At 42.8% G+C, this 27,624-nt stretch overlaps 1 protein-coding gene across 2 annotated transcripts in view; it reads right to left on the bottom strand.

Moving 5' to 3' along the window:
- The window catches only part of zc3h18 (zinc finger CCCH-type containing 18), a 318,015-nt gene that overhangs the window by 48,570 nt on the left and 241,821 nt on the right, over nucleotides 1–27,624 (bottom strand). For both annotated transcript variants that reach the window (XM_063067274.1, XM_063067273.1), the window contains one exon: nucleotides 7,222–7,356. In XM_063067274.1, the coding sequence (XP_062923344.1) occupies nucleotides 7,222–7,356 (135 nt within the window). The remainder of the gene's footprint in view (nucleotides 1–7,221; nucleotides 7,357–27,624) is intronic.

The raw sequence follows: 27,624 nt of genomic DNA, 5'->3' as shown, positions 1-27,624 counted from the left end.
TCTCCATTTAACAAATTATGTGACTTCTAAAGTCAATTGGTCCCACCAGTGATGATCTGATGTATCACATTAAAGGGGATGAATACTGATGCAATTAGTTATTTTGTGTTTGATATTTGTAATTAATTTAGATCACTTTGTAGCGATGTTTTCACTTTGACATGAAAGAGTCTTTTTCTGTTGATCAATGTAAAAAAAGCCAAATTATATCCACTGTGATTCAATGTTGTAAAAGAATAAAACATGAAAACTTCCAAGGTGAAGGAGTAAATCCTTGTCATAGGCACTGTAGGTAGTCCAAAAAGGAAGGTAAATGGCTTCATGATTCATTCAGAAATCTGATGGTAGAGTGGGAGAAGCTGTTTCTGAAAAGTCTGTGTTTTTCGGCTCCTGTATCTTCTCCGTGATGGTAGCAATGCAAAGAGGGCATATCCTGGGTGACCGGAGTCCTTAATGATGGGTGCCACCTTTTGATGACGTTACCTTTGGAAAATGTCCTGAATGCTGGGGAAGCTAGTGCCCTTCAATTTTCCCTTAAGCAAACAATGCTGACTTTGTCCTATGTTGCCCTGTGTCACCAAGTACTCAATAATGTCATCCTTAACAATTCACCATGCTGGAGTCCAATTATTTTGAAAGATCACTGCTAATGCCTCCACAATCTCTAACATTACCTCTTTCAGAACCCTAGGGTGTGGTACATCTGGTCCAGTTGACTTATGCATCCTGAAGTCTTTCAGATTTTTTGAGCACCTTCTCCCTTGTAATAATAACTGCACTCACTTCTCTTTCCTCGCATCCTTCAACATCTGGCATACTGCTAGTGTCTTCCACAGTGATGCAAAATACTAATTTAGTTCATCTGTCATTTCCTTGTCCCTCATATTTGTTCGGCCTCAATTTCTGGCGGTCCTATATCCACTCTGTGACGAAGGCCCACCACTGATCACAGACGGCACATGGCACACTCAGTAAAACACTCAAAGGGTCATCCACACACATTATTCCCCTCTGTTATTGTGGTGAGTGCACGCATCACAATAAATCAACAGTCACAATTTTACACTCATCCCCAGCAGTAATAGGTAAGAAAAAAAGAAACACACTATGTCACAGTTTAATTATCTCAGGTCAATTTATTCATATTCATCTTTCCAATAAGTGTTTTGCCAAAGTGTCATGATAATCTGACGTTTCTCTCCTCCACAGTCACTGGGTCTGAAACAGAGCTGCTGCATCGAGCTGTCTCATATCGAGACAGCAGCAACCTGCACAGGTGTGCAGATGGTGGCGGATACCATCTTTAACTGGGTCAAGGGTTATGTAACCTAATTACTCATCTTGTGGTAAAGTTTTGGGCTTTATTTAAGTTATTTAACCGGGAAATGGTGAATCCTATAATGAGGTATACATGTTTATTGTGAGAACTGGCAGTAGAGTTTCAGATTGTGTGAAATAGAAGATAATTGAGTTAATTAGCCTTTGGTTGGTCTGGGGGAGGGGCTTAGTAGTTATAAGCCTCAGGTTACCAAGGCTTTGGGTTTTTGTCGTTTTTGTTTAGTCTGAGGGTGGCTGTTAACCAGACAGGTGACAATTGCAAGCTGTATATCTATTGTATTTTTTAAAATTTTTTTCTTGTTTTGATGTGGACGTCCAAGTTTTTGTTTTTCCACTATTTTTGTAAATAAAAGCACCTCAATCTATGTTTGCAACTCAAGCCATCTTGTTATTTTTCTTAGACAGTTGACCCACAGTTTTTGTGACAACTCTCATCTCTTTCTTTTTACATACCTGAAAAAGCTTTTATTATCCACTTTGATATTGTTTGCTAGCTTGTTTTCATTTTTCATCTTTTCCCTCCTAATGATTCTTTTAGTTGCTCTCTGTAGGTTTTTGAAAGCTCCCCAATTTGCTTTGTTGTATTTTTGCTTTTACATTGGCTTTGACTTCCCATGTCAGCCATGGTCGTACTATTTTGCCATTTGAGTATTTCTTTTGTTTTTGGAATGCATCTATCCTGCACCTTCCTCATTTTCCCCAGAAACTCACGCCATTGCTGCTCTGCTGACATCCCTGCCAGCAGTTCCTTCCAATTTACTTTGACCAATAGCTCTCTCATATCACTGTAATTTCCCGTACTCCACTGAAATACTGCTACATCAGACTTTACTTCCTCCATATTAAATTTCAAGTTGAACTCAATCATACCATGATCACAGCCTCCTAAGGGTTCTTTTGCCTCAAGCTCTCTAATCATCTCGGGTTCATTACATAACGCCCAATCCAGTATAGCTGATCCCCTAGTAGGCTCAATGACAAATTGCTCTAAAAAACCATGTCATAAGCATTCAACAAACTTGCTCTCTTGAGATCCATAACCAACCTGATTTTCCCAATCGACCTCCATGTTGAAATCTCCTCTGACTATCACAAGATTGCCCTTTTGGCATGCCTTTTCTATTTCATAAGAACATAAAAAATAGGAGCAGGAGTAGGCCATCTGGCCCATCGAACCTTCTCCGCCAATTAATAAGATCATGGCTAATCTGACCATGGACTCATCTTCACCTACCTGCCTTTTCCCCATAATTCTCAATTCCCCACTATGGAAAAATCTATTCAAGCTTGTCTTAAATACGTTTACTGAGGCAGCCTTCACTGTTTTATTGGGCAGAGAATTCCACAGATTCACCACTCCCGGGGAAAAGCAGTTCCTCCTCATCTCTATCCTAAATCTACTCTACCGAATCTTGAGGCCATGTCACCTAGTTCTAGTCTCACCTATCAGTGGAAACTTTCCTCCCTCTATCTAACCCTTTCATAATTTTATCTGTTTCTATAAAATCTCCTCTGATTCTTCTGAATTCAAGCGAGTATGGTCCCAGGCAACTCAATCTCTCCTCATAGTCTAACCCCCTCATCTCTGGAATCAACCTAGTGAACCTCCTCTGCACCGCCTCCAAAGCCAGTATGATAGGGTCTTTTAAGAGACTCCTAGACAGGTATATGGTGCTCAGAAAAATAGAGGGCTATGGGTAACCCTAGGTAATTTCTCAGGTAAGGACATGTTCAGCACAGCTTTGTGGGCCAAAGGGCCTGTATTTTGCTGTAGGTTTTCTATGTTTCTATTCTTCCTCAAGTAAGGAGACCAGAACTGCACACAGTACTCAGGTGCGGCCTGTATATAACTACAATCAGGTCCTTTTACCCTTGCAGTTTCTTTCTTAACTCAACTGAGAAGGATTCAACATCTTCCAATCCTGTGTCACATCTTTGTACTGATCTGATGCCATTCTTTACCTGCAGAGCCACACCGTCCCCTCTCTCTGTATTCCTATTCCTCTAATACAACATGTGACCTTGGATATTCAGCTCTCATCTACAGCCATCCTTCTGCCACGATTCAGTGATGGTCACAACATCATACCTGACAATCTATAATAGTGCAACAAGATCATCCACCTTATTTCTTAGTCTGACTGCAAGCTATCTTTGCTTTTTAACCACCCATCCTATCCTGAGTCCCTTCACTCCGGTTCCCATTCCCCCACCAAATTAATTTAAACTCTCCCCAAAAGTTCCAACAAACCTGTCCACGAGAATTTTGGTTCCCCTCAGGATGTGGTTTTGGGGTACTTGAAGACACATGATAAAATAGAACGTCAGCATAAACTCCTCAAGGAAAAATCTTTTCCGACAAATCTGTTGGAATTCTTTGAAGAAATAACAAGCAGGATAGACAAAGGAGAATTGGTTGATGTTGTGCACTTGGATTTTCTGAAGTTCTTCAACAAGGTGCCACATGAGGCTGCTTAACAAGCTACGAATCCACGGTATTACAGGAAAGATTTAGCATAGATAAAGCAGTGGCTGATTGGCAGGAGGCAAAGAGTGGGAATAAAAGGAACCTTTTCTGGTTGGCTGCCGTAACTAGTGGTGTTCCACAGGGGTCTTTTGAACAAGTCATACGCCCTCTAGAACAGATCCCAATGATCCAAGAACCTGAAGCCCTGCCCCTGCATCAGCTTCTCAGCCACGCATTTACCTGCCAAATCATCCTGTTTCTACCCTCACTGGCGTGTGGCATAGACAGCAATCCAGACATTACTACTCTGTAGGTCCTGCTTCTCAGCTTTCTACCTAGCTCTCTAAATTCTCTTTTCAGAGCCTCTGTTTTTCCTTCCTATGTCATTGGTACCAATAACTACCAAGACATGTGGCTGCTCTCCCTCCATCTCCAAAATGCTGTTGACATGATCCAGTACGCCTCTGACTGCACCTGGGAGGCAACAAATTATTCGGGTGTCCCGTTCACATCCACAGAATCTCCCGGCTGTTCCCCTGAGTATTGAATCCGCTATCAATACCGCTCTCATCTTCTCCCTCTTCCCCTTCTGCAGCACGCACCTATGCTCAGTGTCAGTAACCCGGTCTCTGTGGCATTCCCCGAGGAGATTATCCTCATCCCCCACAATAGCAGTATACTTATTATTGAGAGGAATGGCCACAGGGGTGCTTGACTGCACACGGTGACCTCCATTTAACTAATTATGTGACTTCTAAAACCAGTGATAATTTGGCATGTCATATTAAAGGAGGTGAATACGTAAGCAATCAATTATTTTGTGCTTTATATTTGTAATTAATTTAGATCACCTTGTAAAGATCTATTTTCACTTTTTCTGTTGATCAGTGTCAAAAAAAGCCATATTAAATCCACTGTGATTCAATGTAGTAAAACAATAAAACATGAAAACTTCCGGGGGGGGGGCGGGTTAATACATTTTATAGGCACTGTAATAGCAGCTTTTTAATGTAAACCGTGCTGGTCAGGCATGTACTTCACTTAACAGATATAATGCTGAGGCAAACCGCACGGAGTATTGTGATCAGTTTTAGGCATCTAAGCAAAGATGCGCAAGCATTGGAGAGGGTGCAGAGGAGTTTCACGAGAATAACTTTGGGAACAAGAGGGTTAACATTTCAGGAGTGTTGGATGGCCCTGTGCCTGTACTCAATAGAGTCTAGAAGAAAGGGAGGGGGGATCTTATTGAAACATATCGGATATTGGAAGGCCTAATTAGTAATGGATGTGGAGATAATGTTCCCTATAGTCTAGGACCAGAGGGCAGAGTCTCAGAATAGAAGGACACCCATTTAGAACAGAGGTAAGAAGGAGTTTCTTCAGTGAATCTGTGGAATTCATAGTCAGACAGCTGTTGAGTATATTCAAAGTGGAGGTTGATAGGTTTGTGATTAGTAATGGTGTCAAGGTCACAGGGAGAAGGCAGGAGAATGTGGTTGTGAGGGATATTATAGAATGGTAGAGTAGACTTGATGGGCTGAATGGTCTCATTCTCCTCCTACGTCTTATGGTCTTCTGGTATAAATATACAAGCTTTTTAATGTAGGCCAGGGAATGTACTTCACAGATGTCTTGTAAATCCAACAGTGATAGATCAAATGTGAAACACATTTTTAAACCAATTGTTCCTGCGCATGAATGTTGTTTACTTATCAGCTAATTCAAACAAATTATTGTAATGCGATAAGGGAGAATGTTGAAATTTTCAATGAGTTCATAGTTTCAGATTGTGAAATCTGAACATCCGACAGAATTGCATCATATTATTTTGTTCTACGGTGATGAAGCCATAGTATTAAATTTATTTCAGCACAATTGGGGATATGAGGTCACTTGATCTGCATGCGAATGGCCATCTCCACAGAACAGCTGCAGGTCTCACCATCAAGTTCCTTCACCCTAACCTTATGAACTTATTAAAAACCAAATAACAACACTTGATGCTGGAAATTCAAAATACAGAAAATGTTAAAATACTTAGCAGGCAGGCAGCATCTGTAGCAGATAAACAGTTAACGTTTCAGATTCAAGAGAGTGTGGGGAGGGATGATAGAACAAAGATAACCTTTCTTATAGGCTGAAGACAGGGTTGCTAACGTGATCCTGCTGATTAGGGCAACAACTTAGAGAAGAGAGAGGAAGAGAGAGGGAGAGAGGGGGGGGAGAGAGGGGGGGAGAGAGGGGGGAGAGAGGGGGGGAGAGAGGGGGGGAGAGAGGGAGGGAGAGAGGGAGGGAGAGAGGGAGGGAGAGAGGGAGGGAGAGAGGGAGGGAGAGAGGGAGAGAGGGAGGGAGAGAGGGAGGGAGAGAGGGAGAGAGGGAGAGAGGGAGGGAGGGAGGGAATGAGAGGGAGGGGTAGAGAGGGAGGGGCAGGGAGGGAGGGGGAGGGAGGGTAGGGAGGGAGGGTAGGGAGGGGAGAGAGAGAGAGAGCGCGCGCGCACGCACGCGAGCGAGCAGATATGAAAGAAGCTAGAATGTAGGTCAGAGCTTCTGCTGAAACCTGAAACCAAAAATCAAAGAAGAATTTTAGGAATGCTCTGTATATCAGACAGTGAAAAACCAGAGGCATAAGTTAGTCTGACAGATGGTTAAACAGCAGAACTGGCCAGTTGTAACATAGCGAAAAGCAAATGAAATGCGTAAATCAATATTGAGAGCTGAAAACTGTAAAAATATTCCAATGAAAGACGAGCACTGGATATCAGGACATAGGGATCTGTTCAGCCCAGTCCTATGGATTGTTATTTTCATAGGATGTCCCCTCCCTTTCCATTCTCAATGTATAACTATTTCTGATATTGAGCCAGAATAATTTATTATTTATTTATTGAGATGCAGTGTGAAAAAGGCCCCTCCGGCTGACCTGCTGAGTAAAACAGATGAGGAGTGAAAGCGAGGCAGGGAGAGTAGAAGGGAAGAAATAAGCGTGGGATCAGAGAGAAAAATAGAGCATGGAACACTCAAGAAATAACTACCAACAGTGCAGCAATCAGAAATTACCATACTCCTTGATGTTCTGATCACATGGACTATGGAGTCCAAAGGCACCTTTCTAATTAGTCTAACACCACAGACTATCAGTTCAGCTTTATACCTTTGCACTATAATGAGAAAGCTGTAAATGAACATTGGTTTGGTGTTCACTGGGTGAAAGAGGACATAGCTCATTAGAGAAATGTGTTATTAAAACAGGAACAATACAATTAGAATTAGAAAGGCTACAAAGTCTGGATTTACACCTGTGCAACTCTAGATACACAGGATCAACACAGTTACCTTGTAATTTTTAAATTTGCCAAAATTCTGCATGCACCTTTAATCAAGACAATGTTGAATAAATGGGTTAACGATAACTTTACCTTTTTCCAGTGGGGGCTGGAGCATCAACTCCTCCTGCAGCACCTCCTATTCCTCCTTTAGTCTTTGCTACTGTGGCATCTTTTGCCCGCGTTGGAGATGGAGTTGGGGAAGGTGAAGACGAGAATGATTGTGACCTGAGGAAACCAGTATTTCTGATGAGATTAGAAATGGTGGGAGAAAAGCACAGGAGACAATGACCTGATGAAAGGGCATTGACCTGAAACATTAGAACACAGAACCTGCCACAAAGTTGTGCTGAACATGTCCTTACCTTAGAAATTACCTAGGGTTACCCACAGCCCTCTATTTTTCTGAGCTCCATGTACCTGTCCAGAAGTCGCTTAAAAGACCCTATCTTATCTGCCTCCGCCACAGTTGCCGGCAGCCCATTCCATGTACTCACCACTCTCTGAGTAAAAAAAACTTACCCCTGACATCTCCTCTGTACCTACTTCCAAGCACCTTAAAACTGTGCCCTCTTGTGCTAGCCATTTCAGCCCTGGGAAAAGCCTCTGACTATCCACACGATCAATGCCTCTCATCGTCTTATACAGCTCTATCAGGTCACCTCTCGTCCTCCATCGCTCCAAGGAAAAAAGGCCGAGTTCACTCCACCTATTCTCATAAGGCATGCTCCCCAATCCAGGCAACATCCTTGTAAATCATCTCTGCACCCTCTCTATGGTTTCAACATCCTTTCTATAGTGAGGTGACCAGAACTGAGCACAGTACTCCAAGTGAGGTCTGATCAGGGTTCCATATTGCTGCAACATTACCTCTCGGCTCCTAAACTTAATCCCACGATTGATGAAAGGTCAAGGCACCGCATGCTTTCTTAATCACAGAGTCAACTTGTACAGCAGCCTTGAATGTCCAATGCACTCGGACCCCAATATCCCTCTGATCCTCCACACTGCCAACAGTCTTACCATTAATGCTATATTCTGCCATCATATTTGACCTACCAAAATGAACCACTTCACACTTATCTGGCTTGAACTCCATCTGCTACTTCTTAGCTCAGTTTTGCATCCTATCAATGTCCCGCTGTAACCTCTGACAGCCCTCCACACTATCCACAACACCCCCAACTTTTGTGTCATCAGCAAATTTACTAACCCATCCCTCCACTTCTTCATCCAGGTCATTTATACAAATCATGAAGAGCAGGGGTCCCAGAACAGATCCCTGAGGCACACCACTGGTGACCAACCTCCATGCAGAATATGATCCGATTACAACACTCTTTGCCTTCTGTGGACAAGCCAGTTCTGGATCCACAAAGCAATGTTCCCTTGGATCCCATGCCTCCTTACTTTCTCAATAAGCCTTGCATTGGGTACCTTGTCAAATGCCTTGCTGAAATCCATATACACTACATCTACTGCTCTACCTTCATCAATGTGATTAGTCACATCCTCAAAAAATTCAATCAGGCTCATAAGGCTCGGCCTGCCTTTCACAAAGCCATGCTGACTTTTCCTAATCATATTATGCCCCTCCAAATCTTCATAAATCCTGCCTGTCAGGATCTTCTCCATCAACTTACCAACCACTGAAGTAAGACTCACTGGTCTATAATTTCCTGGGCTATCACTACTCCCTTTCTTGAATAAGGGAACAACATCTGCAATCCTCCAATCCTCTGAACTTCTCCCGTCCCCTTTGATGATGCAATTGATAAAGCAAAGATCGTCGCCAGAGGCTCAGTAATCTCCTCCCTCACCTCCCACAGTAGCCTGGGGAACATCTCGTCCAGTCCTGGTGACTTATCCAACTTGATGCTTTCCAAAAGCTCCAGCATATAGAAACATAGAAAATAGGTGCAGGAGTAGGCCATTCGGCCCTTCGAGCCTGCACCGCCATTCAGTATGATCATGGCTGATCATCCAACTCAGAACCCTGTACCAGCCTTCCCTCCATACCCTCAATCCCTTTAGCCACAAGGGCCATATCCTCTTCCTTAATATCTATATGCTCAAGCTTTTCAGTCCACTGTAAGTTATCCCTACAATCGCCAAGATCCTTTTCCGTAGTGAATACTGAAGCAAAGTACTCATTAAGTACCTCTGCTGTCTCCTCTGGTTCCATACAAACTTTTCCACTGTCACACTTGATTGGTCCTATTCTTTCACATCTTATCTTCTTGCCCTTCACATACTTGTAGAATGCTTTGGGGTTTTCCTTAATACTGTCTGCCAAGGCCTTCTCATGGCCCCTTCTGGCTCTCCTAATTTCTTTCTTAAGCTGTTTCCTGCTAGCCTTATAATCTTCTAGATTTATATCATTACCTAGTTTTTTGAACCTTTCATAAGCTCTTCTTTTCTTCTTGATTAGACTTACAACTGCCTTTGTACACCACGGTTCCTGTACCCTACTATCCTTTCCCTGTCTCATTGGAACGTACCTATGCAGAACTCCACGCAAATACCCCCTAAACATATGCCACATTTCTTCTGTACATTTCCCTGAGAACATCTGTTCCCAATTTATGCTTTCAAGTTCCTGCCTGATAGCCTCATATTTCCCCTTACTCCAATTAAACACTTATTTCTGTTTCCCTCTCCACAGATGCGCTCTGACTTGCCGTGGATATTTGCATTCTGTGCTCGAAGCAGGAAATGTGATTTCAGTCATTCATGGATTCTGGCAGCTCAATACCAAAAAAAAACTTCACCAGGACCTTCTTCAATCATCACTATAAACTATTTCGAAAACTAAGCACCATTTCAAAATGAAATTTTTTTAATATATAATTACAGTCATGCAGAGAAGGAAAGGTAGAACTGCAGGTGCGAGTATAAACAGGAGTTCAACTTTAACAATACAGCCCAAGTTACTGATGCTTCTACTTCGGAAACAGATCATTATTCTTCCATAAATCTGCTGATGATGCAACCATTGTAGGTAGAATCTCAGATGGAGACGAGTGGACGTACAGGAGTGAGATACACCAACTAGTGGAACGGTGCCACAGCAACAACCTTGCACTCAATGTCATAAAGACAGGAAGGGTAAGACGAAGGAACACACACGGAGGATGAGAGGTGACCTGATAGAGGTGTACAAGATAATGAGAGGCATTGATCGTGTGGATAGTCAGAGGCTTTTTCCCAGGGCTGAAATGGCTAACACGACAGGGCATAGTTTTAAGGTGCTTGGAAGTAGGTATAGAGGAGATGTCAGGGGTAAGTTTTTTTACGCAGAGAGTGGTGAGTGCGTGGAATGGGCTGCTGGCGGCGGTGGAGGCGGAAACAATAGGGTCTTTTAAGAGACTCCTGGATGGCTACATGGAGCTTAGAAAAATAGAGGGCTATGTGTAAGCCTAGGTAGTTGTAAGGTATGGACATGTTCGGCACAGCTTTGTGGGCTGAAGGGCCTGTATTGTGCTGTAGGTTTTCTGTTTCTATACCAATCCTCATAGAGGGCTCAGAAGTGGAGAGAGTGAGCAGCTTCAAGTTCCTGGGTGTCAAGATTTCTGGAACCTAACCTGGTCCCAACATATCCATGTAGTTATAAAGAAAGCAAGACAGTGACTATACTTCATTAGGAATTTGAAGAGATTTGGTATATCAACAAGTACACTCAAAAACTTCTATAGTTGTACCGTGGAGAGCATTCAGACAGGCTGCATCACTGTCTGGTATTGCGGGGGGCGGGGGGGGGGGTGCTACTGCACAGGACCAAAAGAAGCTGTAAAGGATTGTAAATTTAGTTGGCTCCATCTTGGGTATTAGCCTACAAAGTACCCAGGACGTCTTCAAGGAGCGGTGTCTCAGAAAGGCAGCGTCCATTATTAAGGACCTCCAGCACCCAGGGCATGCCCTTTTCTCACTGTCACCATCAGGTAGGAGGTACAGAAGCCTGAAAGCACACACTCAGTGATTCAGGAACAGCTTCTTCCCCTCTGCCATCTAAATCCTAAATGGACGTTGAACCCATGAACACTACCTTACTTTTTAATTATATATTATTTGTTTTTTGCACGATTTTTAAACTATTCAATACATGCATACTGTAATTTTTTTTTCTTTTTCTTCTATATTATGTATTGTATTGTACTGCTGCTGCTAAGTTAACAAATTTCACGACAAATGCTGGTGATAATAAACCTGATTCTGATTCAAGCACCTGTTAAACAGTTGTGTTTTTTTCAAGTTGAAGTTTATTGTCTTTCAGCTATACATACGTATATAGCGAAACGAAACATCATTCCTCTGAGGCCAAGGCATAGCAGACCATATGATATAGGAGCAGAATTAGGTCATTCGGCCCATCAAATCTCCTCTGCCATTTCATCATGACTCATTTATTATCCCCCTCAACCCCATTCTCCTGCCTTCTTTGTAACCTTTGACTCCTAATCAAGAACCTAGCAACGTCACTTTAAATATAACCAATGACTTGGCTTCCACAGCCATCTGTAGCAATGAATTCCACAGACACAGTACACAGAGCACATATAGTTACGATCCAGCACAGAGTCACAAAATAGTATTGACACAAATCCCTGAGTGACCTGGCTTGAAGATTGACGGGCTGTCATAAAGTATGCGGCGTATGTTTATGTAAGACAGAATAATATTATTGACACTATAATAAAACAAGCAGTCATAAAAATATATGACACAGCTGCAATAAAAAATGAAAAGTGACCGGTGCAGGATGAGAGTGTATCTATGACGTTTGGAATGTGGGTTGGGGGTGGTGGAGGAGGTAGGGAGATGTATTCTCTGTTCATTGAGCGATGAGCGGCACACTCGTCTTCCCAGTTTCAATCACTGCAAGCATCATTGATGGCCAACTCCACCCAAACACACACAATCTTCTGTGCTTGCAACAGGAAATGCAAGCACAGGATGTGAAAGATAAAACTAGACAATGTTGGGCAGGTTGTCACTGTGGGGTCAGTGGTTCATGTTGCTAGATTTTCATCAGCACTTGATGCTGATCTGAGATGTTAACTTTCACTCTCCATGGATGCTGTTTGATCTTCTGAGCATTTTCAACTTGTTTTGGCTTTTATGTTAAACTGAGAATTTTGCTTGCACTCAAAGAATGTCTAAATTAAGGTGGTGTTTGTTCACAACTATGCCTAGAGGTCCTTTATGACATCAAATCCAACTTTCGAAACTGCTTCCCAAAACCAGCTCATTAACTGAAATGTTTCAAATTCACGTAGATGTGTGTACAATACTCCCAATAATGACAAACTACATGCAACCTGTGCAGATGATCCATGATACAAAATAGCACCTGTAATATTGGTTATACCAAATATATGACATATGACAAATATATACCAAAAATTTGCCTGATCTTCTACCAACACAGTATTTCCAAGCAACCTCATCTGATCCTTCACACCGCCAAGAGTCTTACTGTTAATACTATATTCTGTCTTATATTCTCCTACCTATATATTAATAGCATACAAGGTAGGAGAGTATAAACTCAAAAGGGATAGGTTTATTTACTTATTTAGAGATACAGTATGGAGCAGCCACTTCGAGCTGCACCACTCAGCAACTCACCGGTTTAACATTAGCCCAATCACAGGACAATTTACAATCACCAATTACAGGTTTCCTCCGCCATCCGAAGGTAGAGCGTTCCTATGAAATGGTTCAGAAGCCGAAATGTCATAAAGCGAAGAAGGAATTACCATTTATTTATATGGGAAAATTTTGACAGCGTTTGCAGACCCAAAAATAACCTACCAAATCATGCCAAATAACACATTAAAACCTAAAATAACAGTAACATATAGTAAAAGCAGGAATGATATGATAAATACACAGCCTATATAAAGTAGAAATACTTTTCCACAATCACTGCCGGCACAGATCTCTGTAGCGAAAATCTCACGCAAACGCCGTTGGCAGAAAATCTCATGCAAGCGCTGTTGGCAAAAACACGGCGCAAGCGCTCTCCAGTAATCTTTAAACTATGAAGCTGCCAAATCATACTAAATAACACGTAAAAATAAACAGCCGATATAAAGTAGAAATAATGTATGTACAGTGTATCACTTACCGGAATCGGGACAGCGCAGAGCACACTGATGATGGTGTGTTAGGCTGAGTCGTTGCAGGCTGGGTGGTGCAGTGGCCCCCACCCTCCGGGCCACCAACTGATACATTGCCGCGAAGCATGCAGGGGTGCAGTGGTAGCCGGGACGCACACAGCACATCTTTAAGAAAAAAGCCAAGATAAACATGCTCATTAATTATGTGCTGCCCGACACGTAATTGTTGGCCCAGATCAGTGCCAATTGCATCGCCTCTGATCTGGGCCGACAATTACGTGTGGGGTGGCACCTAATTAATTAGCATTTTTATTTCGGCTTTTTTCTTAAAGATGTGCTGTGTGCCTCTCGGCTACTGCTGCATTCTCCGCGAATCGGTACAGTATCTGTCCGGGGCCCAGGTGTTGCGGTGGTGGGACACGGGGGTGTCATCTCATTGTCGATCAGGGCAGGCAGCTCATCTTCTCCTACGACTGCCCGCCTCGATGTCGAAGGTCGAGGTTTGTTGTCTGCTGCGGCTGATGTGGAAAGCTTGCTTGACTGCTGAGCCTCGTGCATTTTTCTATCATACAGTTCTTTGTAAGGACTCAAAGAATCTTGCAACTATCCCCTAAACCTACGTACCCTTTCAAAATTAAAGTCGTACTTTATCATTACTCATTCGGTTTTGATTGTTATCCTTTCCTCTTCCAATTGCACCGGCTCTTCATCTATCAGTTCTTGGTCATGGGATGCCAAAACCTCTTCAACATCATCTTCGTCAGCTTCCACAAGCCAAACTCACTTTGTCCTTAATTCATTCACCACGATCGAAACGCTTAATTATGTCTAGTTTTACGCTAAGAGTAACACCCTTACGAGCTCTTTTAGGCTTTTCCGACACCATAGAACTCATCTTGCAAATGACTGCTCACAGGCTCGTGTTAAAGCAATGCTGGCAAGAATGCCGTTCTGAATCCAGGGAGAGCGGCTGCTCAGGACGCGCGCTAAATTTTTTCGTAACAGTGAGGTTTCGTAAAGCGAACATTCGAAAAGCAGGGGACACCTGTAACCTACTAATCAGTACGTCTTTGGACTGTGGGAGAAAACTGTTGGAATCCCATGTGCATACGGAAAGGAATGCCCAAACTTACTTAAAGAAAACATCGTAATGGAACTCTGAACTCTGACGTCCAGAACTATAATAGCATTGCGCTAATCACTATATGACTGTGTTTTAAAATGAGATGTTAAAGATTTAAAGGGGATCTGAGGAAAAAGTATTTCCACACAGGGGTTGTGGGCATGTTGAACGAGCTGCCAGAGGAAGTGGCAGAGGTGGTTCCAATTGGGTGGGTATGTCAAAAACAACAGTTGAATAGATAGTCACACTTAGGCTGTCGGAAGCAGGTCGTTGGGTGACAGTCAGAGGGGGGAAAGCGAAGGTGAGCAGACAGGTAGTGCAGAGCATCCCTGTAGCCATTCCCCTGAATAATAAGTTTACCGCCCTGGATACTATTGGCGGGGAAGACCGACCAGGTGTGAGCCACGGTGGCAGGGCTTTCGGCACTGAGTCTGACCCTGTGGTGCAGAAGGGTGGGACGGAGAAGAGGAGAGCTGTTGGCATGGGAGACTCTATAGTCAGGGGAGCAGACAGGAGATTTTGTGGACGTGAGAAGGACACCCGCATGGTTTGTTGCCTCCCGGGTGCCAGGGTCCGGGATGTCTCTGACCGGGTGCACGACATCCTGGTACGAGAGGGAAAGCAGCCAGAAGTCGTGATACATGTTGGTACCAACGACATAGGCAGGAAGAGGGATGAGGTCCTGAAGTGTGAGTTTCGGGAACCAGGCAGAAGGCTGAAGAACAGGACCTCAAGGGTGGCGTTCTCAGGATTGCTGCCAGTGCTACGTGACAGTGATGGTAAGAATTGGAGGAGATGGCAGTTGAATGCATGGCTGAGGAGTTGGTGCAGGGAGCAGGGTTTTAGATTTTTAGATCATTGGGATCTCTTCTGGGGAAGGTGGGACCTGAACAGATTGGATGGGTTGCACCTGAACTCGACGGGGAGCAATATCCTTGCAGGTAGGTTTGCTAGCATGGTTCGGGAGGGTTTAAACTAATTTGCGAGGGGGATGGGACCCAGAGCGATAGAGCAGTGAAAGAAGTGCATGGAGTAAAGCCAGATCTAACATACAGAGAGGCTTTGAGGAAAGAGAAGCAGAATAAATGGTGTAAAGGTAGTAAGGTAGAAGGACTGAAGTGTGTGTACCTCAATGCAAGAAGCATCAGGAACAAAGGTGATGAACTGAGAGCTTGGATATATACATGGAATTATGATGTAGTGGCCATTACAGAGACTTGGCTGGCACCAGGGCAGGAATGGATTCTCAATATTCCTGGATTTCAGTGCTTTGAAAGGGATAGAGAGGGTGGAAAAAGGGGAGGAGGGGTGGCATTACTGGTCAGGGATACTATTACAGCTACAGGGAGGGTAGGTAATGTAGCAGGATCCTCTTTTGAGTCAGTATGCGTGGAAGTCAGGAACAGGAAGGGAGCAGTTACTCTATTGGGGGTATTCCATAGGCTCCCTGGTAGCAGCAGAGATACCGAGCAGCAGATTGGGAGGCAGATTTTGGAAAGGTGCAAAAATAACAGGGTTGTTGTCATGGGTGACTTTAACTTCCCTATTGATTGGCACCTGATCAGTTCCAAGGGTTTAGATGGGGCAGAGTTTGTTAAGTGCGTCCAGGACAGATTCCTGTCACAGTATGTGGACAGACCGACTAGGGAGAATGCCATACTAGATCTAGTACTAGGTAATGAACTGGGTCAGGTCACAGATCTCTCAGTGGCTGAGCATCTGGGGGACAGTGACCACCGCTCCCTGGCCTTTAGCATTATCATGGAAAAGGATAGAATCAGAGAGGACAGGAAAATTTTTAATTGGGAAAGGGCAAATTATGAGGCTATAAGGCTAGAACTTGCAGGTGTGAATTGGGATGATGTTTTGGCAGGGAAATGTACTGTGGACATGTGGTCGATGTTTAGAGATCTCTTGCAGGATGTTAGGGATAAATTTGTCCCGGTGAGGAAGATAAAAAATGGTAGGGTGAAGGAACCATGGGTGACAAGTGAGGTGGAAAATCTAGTCAGGTGGAAGAAGGTAGCATACATGAGGTTTAGGAAGCAAGGATCAGATGGGTCTATTGAGGAATATAGGAAAGCAAGAAAAGAGCTTAAGAAGGGACTGAGAAGAGCAAGAAGGGGGCATGAGGAGGCCTTGGCGAGTAGGGCAAAGGAAAACCCCAAAAGGCATTCTTCAATTATGTGAAGAACAAAAGGATGACAGGAGTGAAGGTAGGACCGAATAGAGATAAAGGTGGGAAGACGTGCCTGGAGGCTGTGGAAGTGAGCGAGGTCCTCTTCCTTCAGTTAGTCCTGACAAAGGGTCTCGGCCCGAAACAATGACTGTACCTCTTCCTGGAGATGCTGCCTGGCCTGCTGCGTTCACCAGCAACTTTGATGTGTGTTGCTTGAATTACCAGCATCTGCAGAATTCCTTGTGTTTGAGGTCCTCAATGAATACTTCTCTTCAGTATTCACCAATGAAAGGGAACTTGATGATGGTGAAGACAATATGAGTGAGGTTGATCTTCTGGAGCATGTTGATATTAAGAGAGAGGAGGTGTTGGAGTTGTTAAAATACATTAGGACGGATAAGTCCCCGGGGCCTGACGGAATATTCCCCAGGCTGCTCCACGAGGTGAGGGAAGAGATTGCTGAGCCTCTGGCTAGGATCTTTATGTCCTTGTTGTCCACGGGAATGGTACCGGAGGATTGGAGGGAGGCGAATGTTGTCCCCTTGTTCAAAAAAGGTAGTAGGGATAGTCCGGGTAATTATAGACCAGTGAGCCTTACCTCTGTGGTGGGAAAGCTGTTGGAAAGGATTCTTAGAGATAAGATCTATGGGCATTTAGATAATCATGGTCTGATCAGGGACAGTCAGCATGGCTTTGTGAAGGGCAGATTGTGTCTAACAAGCCTGATAGAGTTCTTTGAGGAGGTGACCAGGCATATAGATGAGGGTAGTGCAGTGGATGTGATCTACATGTATTTTAGTAAGGCATTTGACAAACTTCCACATGGCAGGCTTATTCAGAAAGTCAGAAGGCATGGGATCCAGGGAAGTTTGGCCAGGTGGATTCAGAGTTGGCTTGCCTGCAGAAGGCAGAAGGTCGTGGTGGAGGGAGCACATTCAGATTGGAGGATTGTGACTAGTGGTGTCCCACAAGGATCTGTTCTGTACCCTCTACTTTTCGTGATTTTTATTAACGACCTGGATGTGGTGGTAGAGGGGTGGGTTGGCAAGTTTGCAGATGACACAAAGGTTGGTGGTGTTGTAGATAGTGTAGAGGATTGTTGAAGATTGCAGAGAGACATTGATAGGATGCAGAAGTGGCAGATGGAGTTCAACCCGGAGAAGTGTGAGGTGGTACACTTTGGAAGGACAAATTCCAAGGCAGAGTACAAAGTAAATGGCAGGATACTTGGTAGTGTGGAGGAGCAGAGGGATCTGGGAGTACATGTCCACAGATCCCTGAAAGTTGCCTCACAGGTGGATAGGGTAGTTAAGAAAGCTTATGGGGTGTTAGCTTTCATAAGTCGAGGGATAGAGTTTAAGAGTCGCGATGTAATGATGTAGCTCTATAAAACTCTGGTTAGGCCACACTTGGAGTACTGTGTCCAGTTCTGGTCACCTCACTATAGGAAGGGTGTGGAAGCATTGGAAAGGGTACAGAGGAGATTTACCAGGATGCTGCCTGGTTTAGAGAGTATGGATTATGATCAGAGATTAAGGGAGCTAGGGCTTTACTCTTTGGAGAGAAGGAGGATGAGAGGAGACATGATAGAGGTGTACAAGATAATAAAAGGCATAGCTAAGAGTGGATAGCCAGTGCCTCTTCCCTAGGGCACCACTGCTCAATACAAGAGGACATGGCTTTAAGGTAAGGGGTGGGAAGTTCAAGGGGGATATTAGAGGAAGGTTTTTACTCAGAGGCACCACTGCTCAGTACAAGAGGACAAGGTGGGAAGTTCAAGGGGGATATTTTTAAGGCATCCGTTAGTCTTGCGAGACCATGGATCTGTGCCTGGAAAGTCTTCATTCTCCAGGGCACAGGCCTGGGCAAGGTTGTATGGAAGACCAGCAGTTGCCCATGCTGCAAGTCTCCCCTCTCCACGACACCAATGTTGTCCAAGGGAAGGGCATTAGGACCCATACAGCTTGGCACCAGTGTCATCGCAGAGCAATGTCTGATTAAGTGCCTTGTTCAAGGACACAACACATTCCCTCGGCTGGGGCTCGAACTCATGACCTTCAGGTAGCTAGTCCAATGCCTTAACCACTTGGCCACATGCCCACACAGGGGGACATTAGAGCAAGGTTTTTTACTCAGAGAGTGGTTGGTGCGTGGAATGCACTGCCTGAGTCAGTGGTGGAGGCAGATACACTCGTGAAGTTTAAGAAACTACTAGACAGGTATATGGAGGAATTTAAGGTGGGAGGGGGTTATATGGGATGCAGGGTTTGAGGGTCAGCACAACATTGTGGGTCAAAGGGCCTGTAATGTGCTGTACTATTCTATGTTCTATATGAATAGATAAGATTTAGAGTAGAGGTTTCCAACCTGAGGTCCACAGACCCCCTTGCTGAATGGCATTAGTCCATGGCATAAAAAAGGTTACGAAACCCTGAATAGAGGGGTATAGGTTAAATGCAGGGAAATGGCACTACATCAGCTAGGAACCACTAAGGCAAAGAGTCTATTTATGTGCTGTACGACTTGATGACTCAAATGTTTGGTATCCAGTTTTGCCAATGACCTGAAAATAGGGGGAAGGGCATGTTGTAACAAATATGTTGTGATTCTGCAATGGGATATAGACAGAATGAGTGGGCAAAAACTTGGCAACTAAGGTTCAATAATGGAAAGTATGAGGTCATGCACTTTGGTAAGAGGAACCAAATGGAGGATGATCTGAATGGGAAAAGACAGCAAATGACTGAAGGGCAACCGTGTTCCTGTGCATGAATCACAAAAAGTTAGAAGAGACAGTTGCAGTCTGTGGTTAGGACAGCAAATGGAATATTGGCCTTTATTGCAAAGGTGTTAGAAAATAGGAAATTTTATTACAATTGTACAGGCTATAGTACTATCAGAAGCAATCCAAAAGAGATTCACTCAGGCTAATTCCTTAGATGAGAGGACAGCCCGATCTAGAAGGACTCCGCATTCTTTGAAGCTTAGAAGAATGAAGGGTGAACATTAAAACGTCCTGCCAAATTAGACAGAGCTGGGTCCATTTCCAAGACCTGGACTAAAGAAGTTTTTTTTCTGTGCTTTATAAAACCATGGCTTTTTGCCCCTTGTAATTTTATGCATGTTCATAAAGACAGTCCTCAGCCTCCTATATTCAAGTGAGAATAAACACAACTCCTTTTTAACTAAAACCCTCCATTCCAAGCAACATCGTGGGGAATCCCTTTTGCACTCTTTTGGTACCGCAACTTTTTACGTTGTTTGTCAGTTGATTTGGATAACTGATGGCTCTGTGGCAAAGTTTGCAGATGATACGAAGATAGGTGGAGGGGTGGGTAGTACTGAGGAAGCAATGTGATTGCAGCAGGACTTAGACAAATTGAAAGACTGGGCAAAAAAGTGGCAGATGGAATACAGCGTTGGGAAATGTACAATAATGTATTTTGGTAAAAGGAACAGTAGTGCAGACTATTATCTAAATGGGGAGAAGGTTCAAACATCAGAGGTGCAGAGGGACTTAGGAGTCCTTGTGCAAGACTCCCAGAAGGTTAATTTACCGGTTGAGTCTGTGGAAAGGAAGGCAAATGCAATGTGAGCATTTATTTCCAGAGGAATAGAATATAAAAGCAAGGAGATAATGCTGAGCCTTTATAAGTCACTAGTCAGGCTGCAGTTGGAGTACTGTCAACAGTTTAGGGCCACATATCTCAGAAAGAATGTGTTGTCATTGGAGAGAGTCCAGAGGAGGTTCAAGAAGATGATTCCAGGAATGCAGGGGTTAACATATGAGGACTGTTTGACAATTTTGGGTCTGTACTCACTGGAATTTAGAAGAATGTGAGGGGGATCTTATTGAAACCTACCAAATGTTGAAAGACCTAGATAGGGTGGAGTGGAGGGGGCGTATCCAGAACTAGAGGGCACAGCCTCAAAACTGAGGGATGACCTTTTAGAACTGAGGTAAGGAGGATAGTGACTCTGTGGAATGCTCTGCCCCAGACTGTGGTGGAGGCCAAGTCTGTGCATATCTTTAAGGCGGTAGTTGATCATTTCCTGGTTGGTCAGGGCATCAAATGATATGGTGAGAAGGAAGGTGCATGGGGTTAAGTGGGATTCAGGATTAGCCATGATGGAATGGCAGAGCAGACTCGATAGGCTGAATGGCCCAATTCTGCTCCTATGTCTTACGGTCTAAATGGTCCAAGACATTACAAGTCATCTACTATAAGGATCAGGGATGGAGCCTCAACATTTTACTATTAATTAAAAGATTTGAAAAAAGGCACCCAAAGTGTGGTAGCTAAATTTATTGTTAACTTTAGGAAAATAAGTTGTGAAGAGGACAAAGGGTCTAAAAAGGAATGTGGATAGGCTCTGCATGGATACGATACAGCAACGGTTAGGGCAACGCTATTACAGCTCAGAGCAGAGTTCAGAGCTAATTTCTGATGCCATCTTTAAGGAGTTTGTATGTCCTCCTCATGAACAGGTGGGTTTGCTCTGGGTGCTCCAGTTTCTTCTCACAGTCCAGACATACTGGTTAGTAGGTTAATTGGGCACTGTGAATTGTCCTGTGATTAGGCTACAGTTAAATAGGCATGGAGCAGCTCTTTGGGCCAGGAGGGCCTATTCCACACTGAATCTCTAAACAAAACAGATTCAGACCTCACATATAGCGAGTATAACATGACAAAATGTGGAATTGCTCATTTTAGCAGCAAAAGTAATAAGAATATTAACTAACTGGTGAGACAGTACAGAGATTTGAGATGTTCTTGTGTATTAGTTGTGAAGTTAGAGGTGAAAGGTTTAAAAGGAAGCTGAGAGATAACATTGCTTTACACAGCGGGTGGTAGATATAGATAGAAACATAAGGCATCTACAGTACATTACAGCCCTTTGGCCCACAATGTTGTGCCGAAGCTCTGGAACAGCTGCCAGAGGAAGTGGTTGAGATAGGTACATTAGACATTCTTTAGAAAAATGTGTCAAGTATATGGGTAACAAGAATTTAGAGAGATATAAGCCAAGTGATGTGAAATGAGACTTCTTCACGTGCCTTGCACCTTGGGCAATCATGGCTTTCCACATCCAACGATCCCACGCAGCGTCAATGATATCTCGCACACTTAGATCTGTTAGTTCTTTCACAGTGTCCATATATTTTCTTCTTTGCCTTCCTCTTCCGTGTTTCCCAGGCTTATGGCCTTGTAACGTAAGGCATTCTATTTCTCCCTTTCTGACGATATGGCCCAGGAATTTAAATTTCCTCTCAACTAATGTTCTCATTAAATATTTTTTTGTATGGGCACGTTGGAGTACTGTCTCATTAGTTACCCTATGTCTATATGATATTTTCAGCATTCTTCTAAGAAACCACATTTCTGTTGCTTCTAAGTTTCTTTGGAGTTCTGGTGTTATAGTCCATGTTTCGGAAGCATACAGCAAGATTGACCAGATGTAACATTTTAGTAGCCTAAGCCTTGTTGTTAGGGAAATGTGTCTGTTGGTAAAAATGTGTTTCATTTTTTGGAAGTTGGTTTTGGCAATGGCAATTTTTTTTTATTTCTACTTTACTTCTAGCATCTTGTGATATAAAGCTACCAAGGTAATTAAAGCAGATCTTTTGTTCAATCTCTTGGTTACCGATGTACAATTGGCAGTTGGGAGTATTCTGTTGTTTTACCAAACATTTGTTTTTTTTTACAGTTGATATTTGGACCAAAATCTGCATTTGTTTGTACTACTTTGTCTAGGAGGATTTGGAGGTCTTCTGCAGCACTTGCTATTAGGGTGGTATCGTCTGCATATCTTATATTGTTGATGTTAACACCTCCAATTTTTATCCCATCTAGGTCTTCTATTTCTCTGAGAATCATTTCACTATAGATATTATATAATTCCGGTGAGGCAACACATCCCTGTCTAACTCCTCTTTGAATATTAGTCCATCTGCTTATATTATCATCGATTTTTACTGCTGCCGTTTGGTTCCAATATAAATTTTGAAGCAGTTGTTGGTCCCTTCCGTCAATGTTTAGTTTAGTGAGAATTTGAAATAATTTTTCATGTTGCACTTTGGCAAATGCTTTAGTGAAATCAATAAAACATAAAAAGACATCATTTTGATATTCAATTGCCCTTTCTGAAAGCATTCATAGTATACAAATTGCATTCCTAGTTTCTCTATCCTCAATAAACCCATATTGCATTTTAGAAGTTTCTGGTTTTTAACTTGTTTTTAATTTGACTCAGAACAATTCTCAACAAAATCTTTATTCTGTGACTCATAAGCCTGATTGTTCTATAATTTCCGCAGTCAATAGTTCCAGGAATTTTTGGCAGAGTTATAAATACTGATTTCACGAGATTATCAGGTAATACACCAGACTGATAAATGCTATTAAACAGTTCAAAAAGAATATCTATGCCCAGATCTTCCAGGGCTTGTATCATTTCCAGTGAAATTTCATCAGAAATGGGACTAACCTGAATAAACATCTTGATTGACATGGACTTGACGGCCCTTTTCCATTCTATACTGCTCTATAACTATTTATTGCTAGGAAAATTGAATACAAAAAGGAAGGATGTGCTTCAGTTTTAGAGAACCATGGGGCCCCATGGAGGCAGCATCCATCATTAAACAACCTTACCATTTGGAACATTCTCCCTTTGCATTACTACCATCAGAGGAGATTACAGGAGTCTGAAGACCCACACTCGATGATTCAGAAACAACTTCTTCCACTCTACCATCAAATTTCTAAGTAGTCCATGAACACTACCACATTATTCCCTATCCTTGCACTATTTATTTTTAAATTTATAGTATTTTTGTCTTTGCACTGTACTGCTGTTGTAACATAACAAATATCATGTCCTGTATAACAGCGATAATAAACCTGATTCTGATCCTGACAGGTCTGGGAAGGTGGACTGGAGAAGATGCTGCCTCTTCGAAGTTCAAAGTAAATCAATTATCAAAGTACATATATGTCACCATATACAACCCTCAGATTCAGTTTCTTGCAGGTATACTTCATAAATCCAATAACCATAATAGAATCAATAAAAACCGCACCCAACAGGGCGGACAGCCAGTGTGCAAAACAAACTCTGCAAATACAATCAACGACTCATCATGTCATGTTGTCGATATTTATTGTTTATTATCATTATTTCATTTGCTTGTATTTTCTGTGAATGCCCGCAAGGAAATGAGTCCTAGGGTTGTAGATGGTGACATACATGTACTTTGATAATAAAGTTACCTGGAACTTTGAATGATGAAGGCCAGCACACTACATACTTTCTTAATCAACCACCCTATGAACTTTGGCAAATTTGAGGGATCACTTGACATGTATCTTAAGTCCCTATGTTCCTCCACACTGCTAACAATCCTGCCGTTAACTTTTTACTTCACTTCGAGTTTGATCTTCACTAACCCTTACCAGAATGCACTGGAAGTTCACTGCACTAATAGCTGGAATGAATGGTTGGTTTGATGAGCTTGTATGCATAAATATTCAGAAGACTGAATGGGTACTTTACTGAACATCAAGGACACTGAGGGGTGTTTGACATGGTGGACGTAGACAGGATGATTTCTCTTGTGGGGAATCTAGAACTTGAATCAGAGGCAGGTCTACTCTGTATCTACACATGACAGTGTGGCTAGGCACAGCTCAAATGCCATCTATACACTTGCGAAGCGCAGAATCAAATATCACTGTGATGATTGTACGTTCTAGTATCAGTTGTTTGGCGACAATAAAGTATAAAGTATGAAGTATTATCACCAGCATGTGACGTGAAATTTGTTAACTTAGCAGCAGCAGCAGTTCAATGCAATACATAATCTAGCAGAGAGAAAAAAAATAAGTAAATCAATTACATATATTGAATAGATTTAAAAAAACGTGCAAAAACATACACACTGTATATTAAAAAAAAAGTGAGGTAGTGTTCAAAGATTCAATGTCCATTTAGGAATCAGATGGCAGAGGGCAAGAAGCTGTTCCTGGATCACTGAGCCTTCAGGCTTCTGTACCTCCTACCTGATGGTGACAGTGAGAAAAGGGCATGCCCTGGGTGCTGGAGGTCCTTAATAATGGATGCTGCCTTTCTGAGACACCGCTCCTTGAAGATGTCCTGGGTACTTTGTAGGCTAGTACCCAAGATGGAGCTGACTAGATTTACAACCTTCTGCAGCTTCTTTTGGTCCTGTGCAGTAGCCCCTCCATACCAGACAGTGATGCAGCCTGTCAGAATGCTCTCTGCAGTACAACCATAGAAGTTTTTGAGCTTGATATTGATATGTAATCAATGAGGATTGATATGTGTTCCTTCCACAATCAGCTCTTTCATCTTACTGATGTTTAGTGCCAGGTTGTTGCTGCGGCACCATTCCACTAGTTGGCATTTCTCACTCCTGTACGCCTTCTCGTCACCACCTGAGATTCTACCAACAATGGTTGTATCGGCAGCAAATGTATAGATGGCATTTGAGCTATGCCTAGTCACACTGTCATGTGTATATATAGAGTAGAGCAGTGGGCTAAGCACACACTCCTGAGGTACGCCAGTGTCGATCGTCAGCGAGGAGGATATGTTATCACCAATCCGCACAGACTGTGGTCTTCCGGTTAGGAAGCTGAGGATCCAATTGCAGAGGGAGGTACAGAGACTCAGGCCAAATGACTCCTGAGATCATAGCTGAACTGATTGTAACCTCAACTCTGCATTCTTCACTTTCACACTTCTGGTTTTTAAATTTTACTTAATTCTGCCATCTTCTCCTTTGACGAGGTCCCTTTTTGGTCCTACTTTCTGCACAATTTCCACTCCATGGTTTGTGAATGATATTTGCATTCACTTTTATGCGAAACACGAATGTATTCTGAAGGGATTGCAGAATTTTACTGCATAGAAGGCTGCACTTGGCCCACCGTGTTCAGGCCAGGCAAGCAATGGAGTTATTTAGGCTGTTCTTAAAAATGTCATTCTTTAGCTCTTGGCTATTTAGGCCACTTCCTTTCAAAGACTGAACCAGAAGTTTTTAAAGGTAGAGAAAGCAGAAACCCACACGAAATGCTAGAGGAACTCAGCAGGGCAGTAGCAATCATGGACTCTGCCTGAAACATTGACTGTTTATTAATTTTCATGGATGCTGCCTGACCTGCCGAGCTCCTGCAGCATTTTGTGTGTGTTGCTCTGAATTTCCAGTATCTGCAGAATCTCTTGTTTTTACGAAAAGCAGAAACCTTTTCAGGTAGTGAGATGCAGACCTTCCAACGTATTTTGGACAAGGAACATTTCTCCTTTCCAGTGAACTGCAGAGTGAAAGAAACCTTTTGTATTTATCCTGCTGAGGGGAAGGGAGGGTAACACAATTTTATATGGCTCAGTTAAATCTCCTCCCAGTCTACCTTGTTTGAAAGAAAAATATGGTTGCCTCATAACTCTTCAGCTCTGGCCATATACAAATCCATCTCTGCACCCTTTGAAGTTCTCGTGTCCATGCAGTGGTAGTGATCAGAAGGGTATTCAGTACAGTGGGGTGGTGTAAGGTCATGACCACCCTTTACATTCCATTTCTCAGGGTAGTAATTAATATTTGTTTCTTGCCCATCTTTTATTGATTTTTTAAATTCAGAAATGCACTGTGGAACAAGTCTTTCCGGCCCTCCAAGCCACAGCTAATTTAATCCAAGTCTAATCACAGGACAATATACAATGACCAGTTAACCTACTAATTGGTACATCATTGGACTGTGGGATGAAACAAGAGCATCGGGAGTAAATTCATGCATTCATGGGGAGATGTGCAGATGATGTCAGAAATTAACTCTGAACTCCTACATTCTGAGCTAACTGCTATGCTGCCCTGGCATCCAGTAATTTTCAAACATTTACTCTAACACCTTTCTAGATATTTAAAAATCTATCATTCATCATGTATTCCCTTACCCTCCGCTAATGCATGACCTCACAATTCTCTCGGTCGAATCCTAGTCCATTGGGGTAATTGAAATCCCCTAATATTACAGCTTTACAATTTGCATCTCAAAAGAGTATTTTCCCAATTGAATGAAATGGTGGCCTAATTCTGTTGATTGTTCAAAATCCTTTTCGGGTTAACAGTGGAACTGGATACTTCCTTCTACATATTCTTTTTGAACAAAACATGAATCTGATTTCAATATAACTGCAGACATTCCTTTTGTATGTAAAAAGACAAGGAAGTAGTAATGCAACTACAAGCTCTACCTTCCACCCCCAACGTGATTTGAATAGGTTTCCCTGTGTGAAAAATAATTCAACAGCCAGACGGGAACACACCATTACGTTTGGCTTCCAGCTGGGGAAAATATGCTCTCCTTTTTCCATACTGAAATTCTTGGTTAACAAAGAAATATATCTGCTTGAGCTAACCAGCCAGTCGAGCATCACTGCACCAAAATAGGCCCATGATATCTGTACTAACTGTGATGCTAATTAAACCAACCACTTTTGTCTGCATATGATCATATTTCTCCACTCCCTGCATCATGTGACTGTCTAAAAGCCTCTTAAATATCACTATCGAGTCTCCCTCTAACAGTGACAACATGTTCAGGCACCTATAACTTACTCAACACACCTCTTCTAGACCTTCCCCCTCTCACCTTAAAGCTATGCCCTCTTGTATTTGACATTTCTAGATTGGGAAAAAAGACAATTTACCCCTCTCATAATTTGATGTCAGGCTAGCATTACAGATCCCCTCGGCCTCTAATGGTCCAGTTTGTCTCCATCTCTTCTTAGAGCTAATACAACTCCAATCCAGGCAGCATCCTGGTGAATCGCTTCTGCCCTCTCCAAGCCTCCACATCCTTCCTGTATTGGGGTGACCAATATCAGCCTAACCAAAGTTATATAAAGCTGCATTATGACCAAAAGACAAAGGAGCAGAATTCAGCCATTCAGCCCATCGATTTTGCTCCGTCATGGCTGATTTATTATCCTTCTCAACCCCATTTTCCTGCTTTCTCTTTGAGCCCTGACTTCCTGATTCCTGCATCTGA

Source organism: Mobula hypostoma, chromosome 14 (genome assembly GCF_963921235.1).
Source record: "Mobula hypostoma chromosome 14, sMobHyp1.1, whole genome shotgun sequence".
Taxonomy (NCBI): Eukaryota; Metazoa; Chordata; class Chondrichthyes; order Myliobatiformes; family Myliobatidae; genus Mobula; species Mobula hypostoma.
Note: the sequence above shows the minus strand (reverse complement) of the source record. Positions and strands in the feature narration are given on the sequence as shown.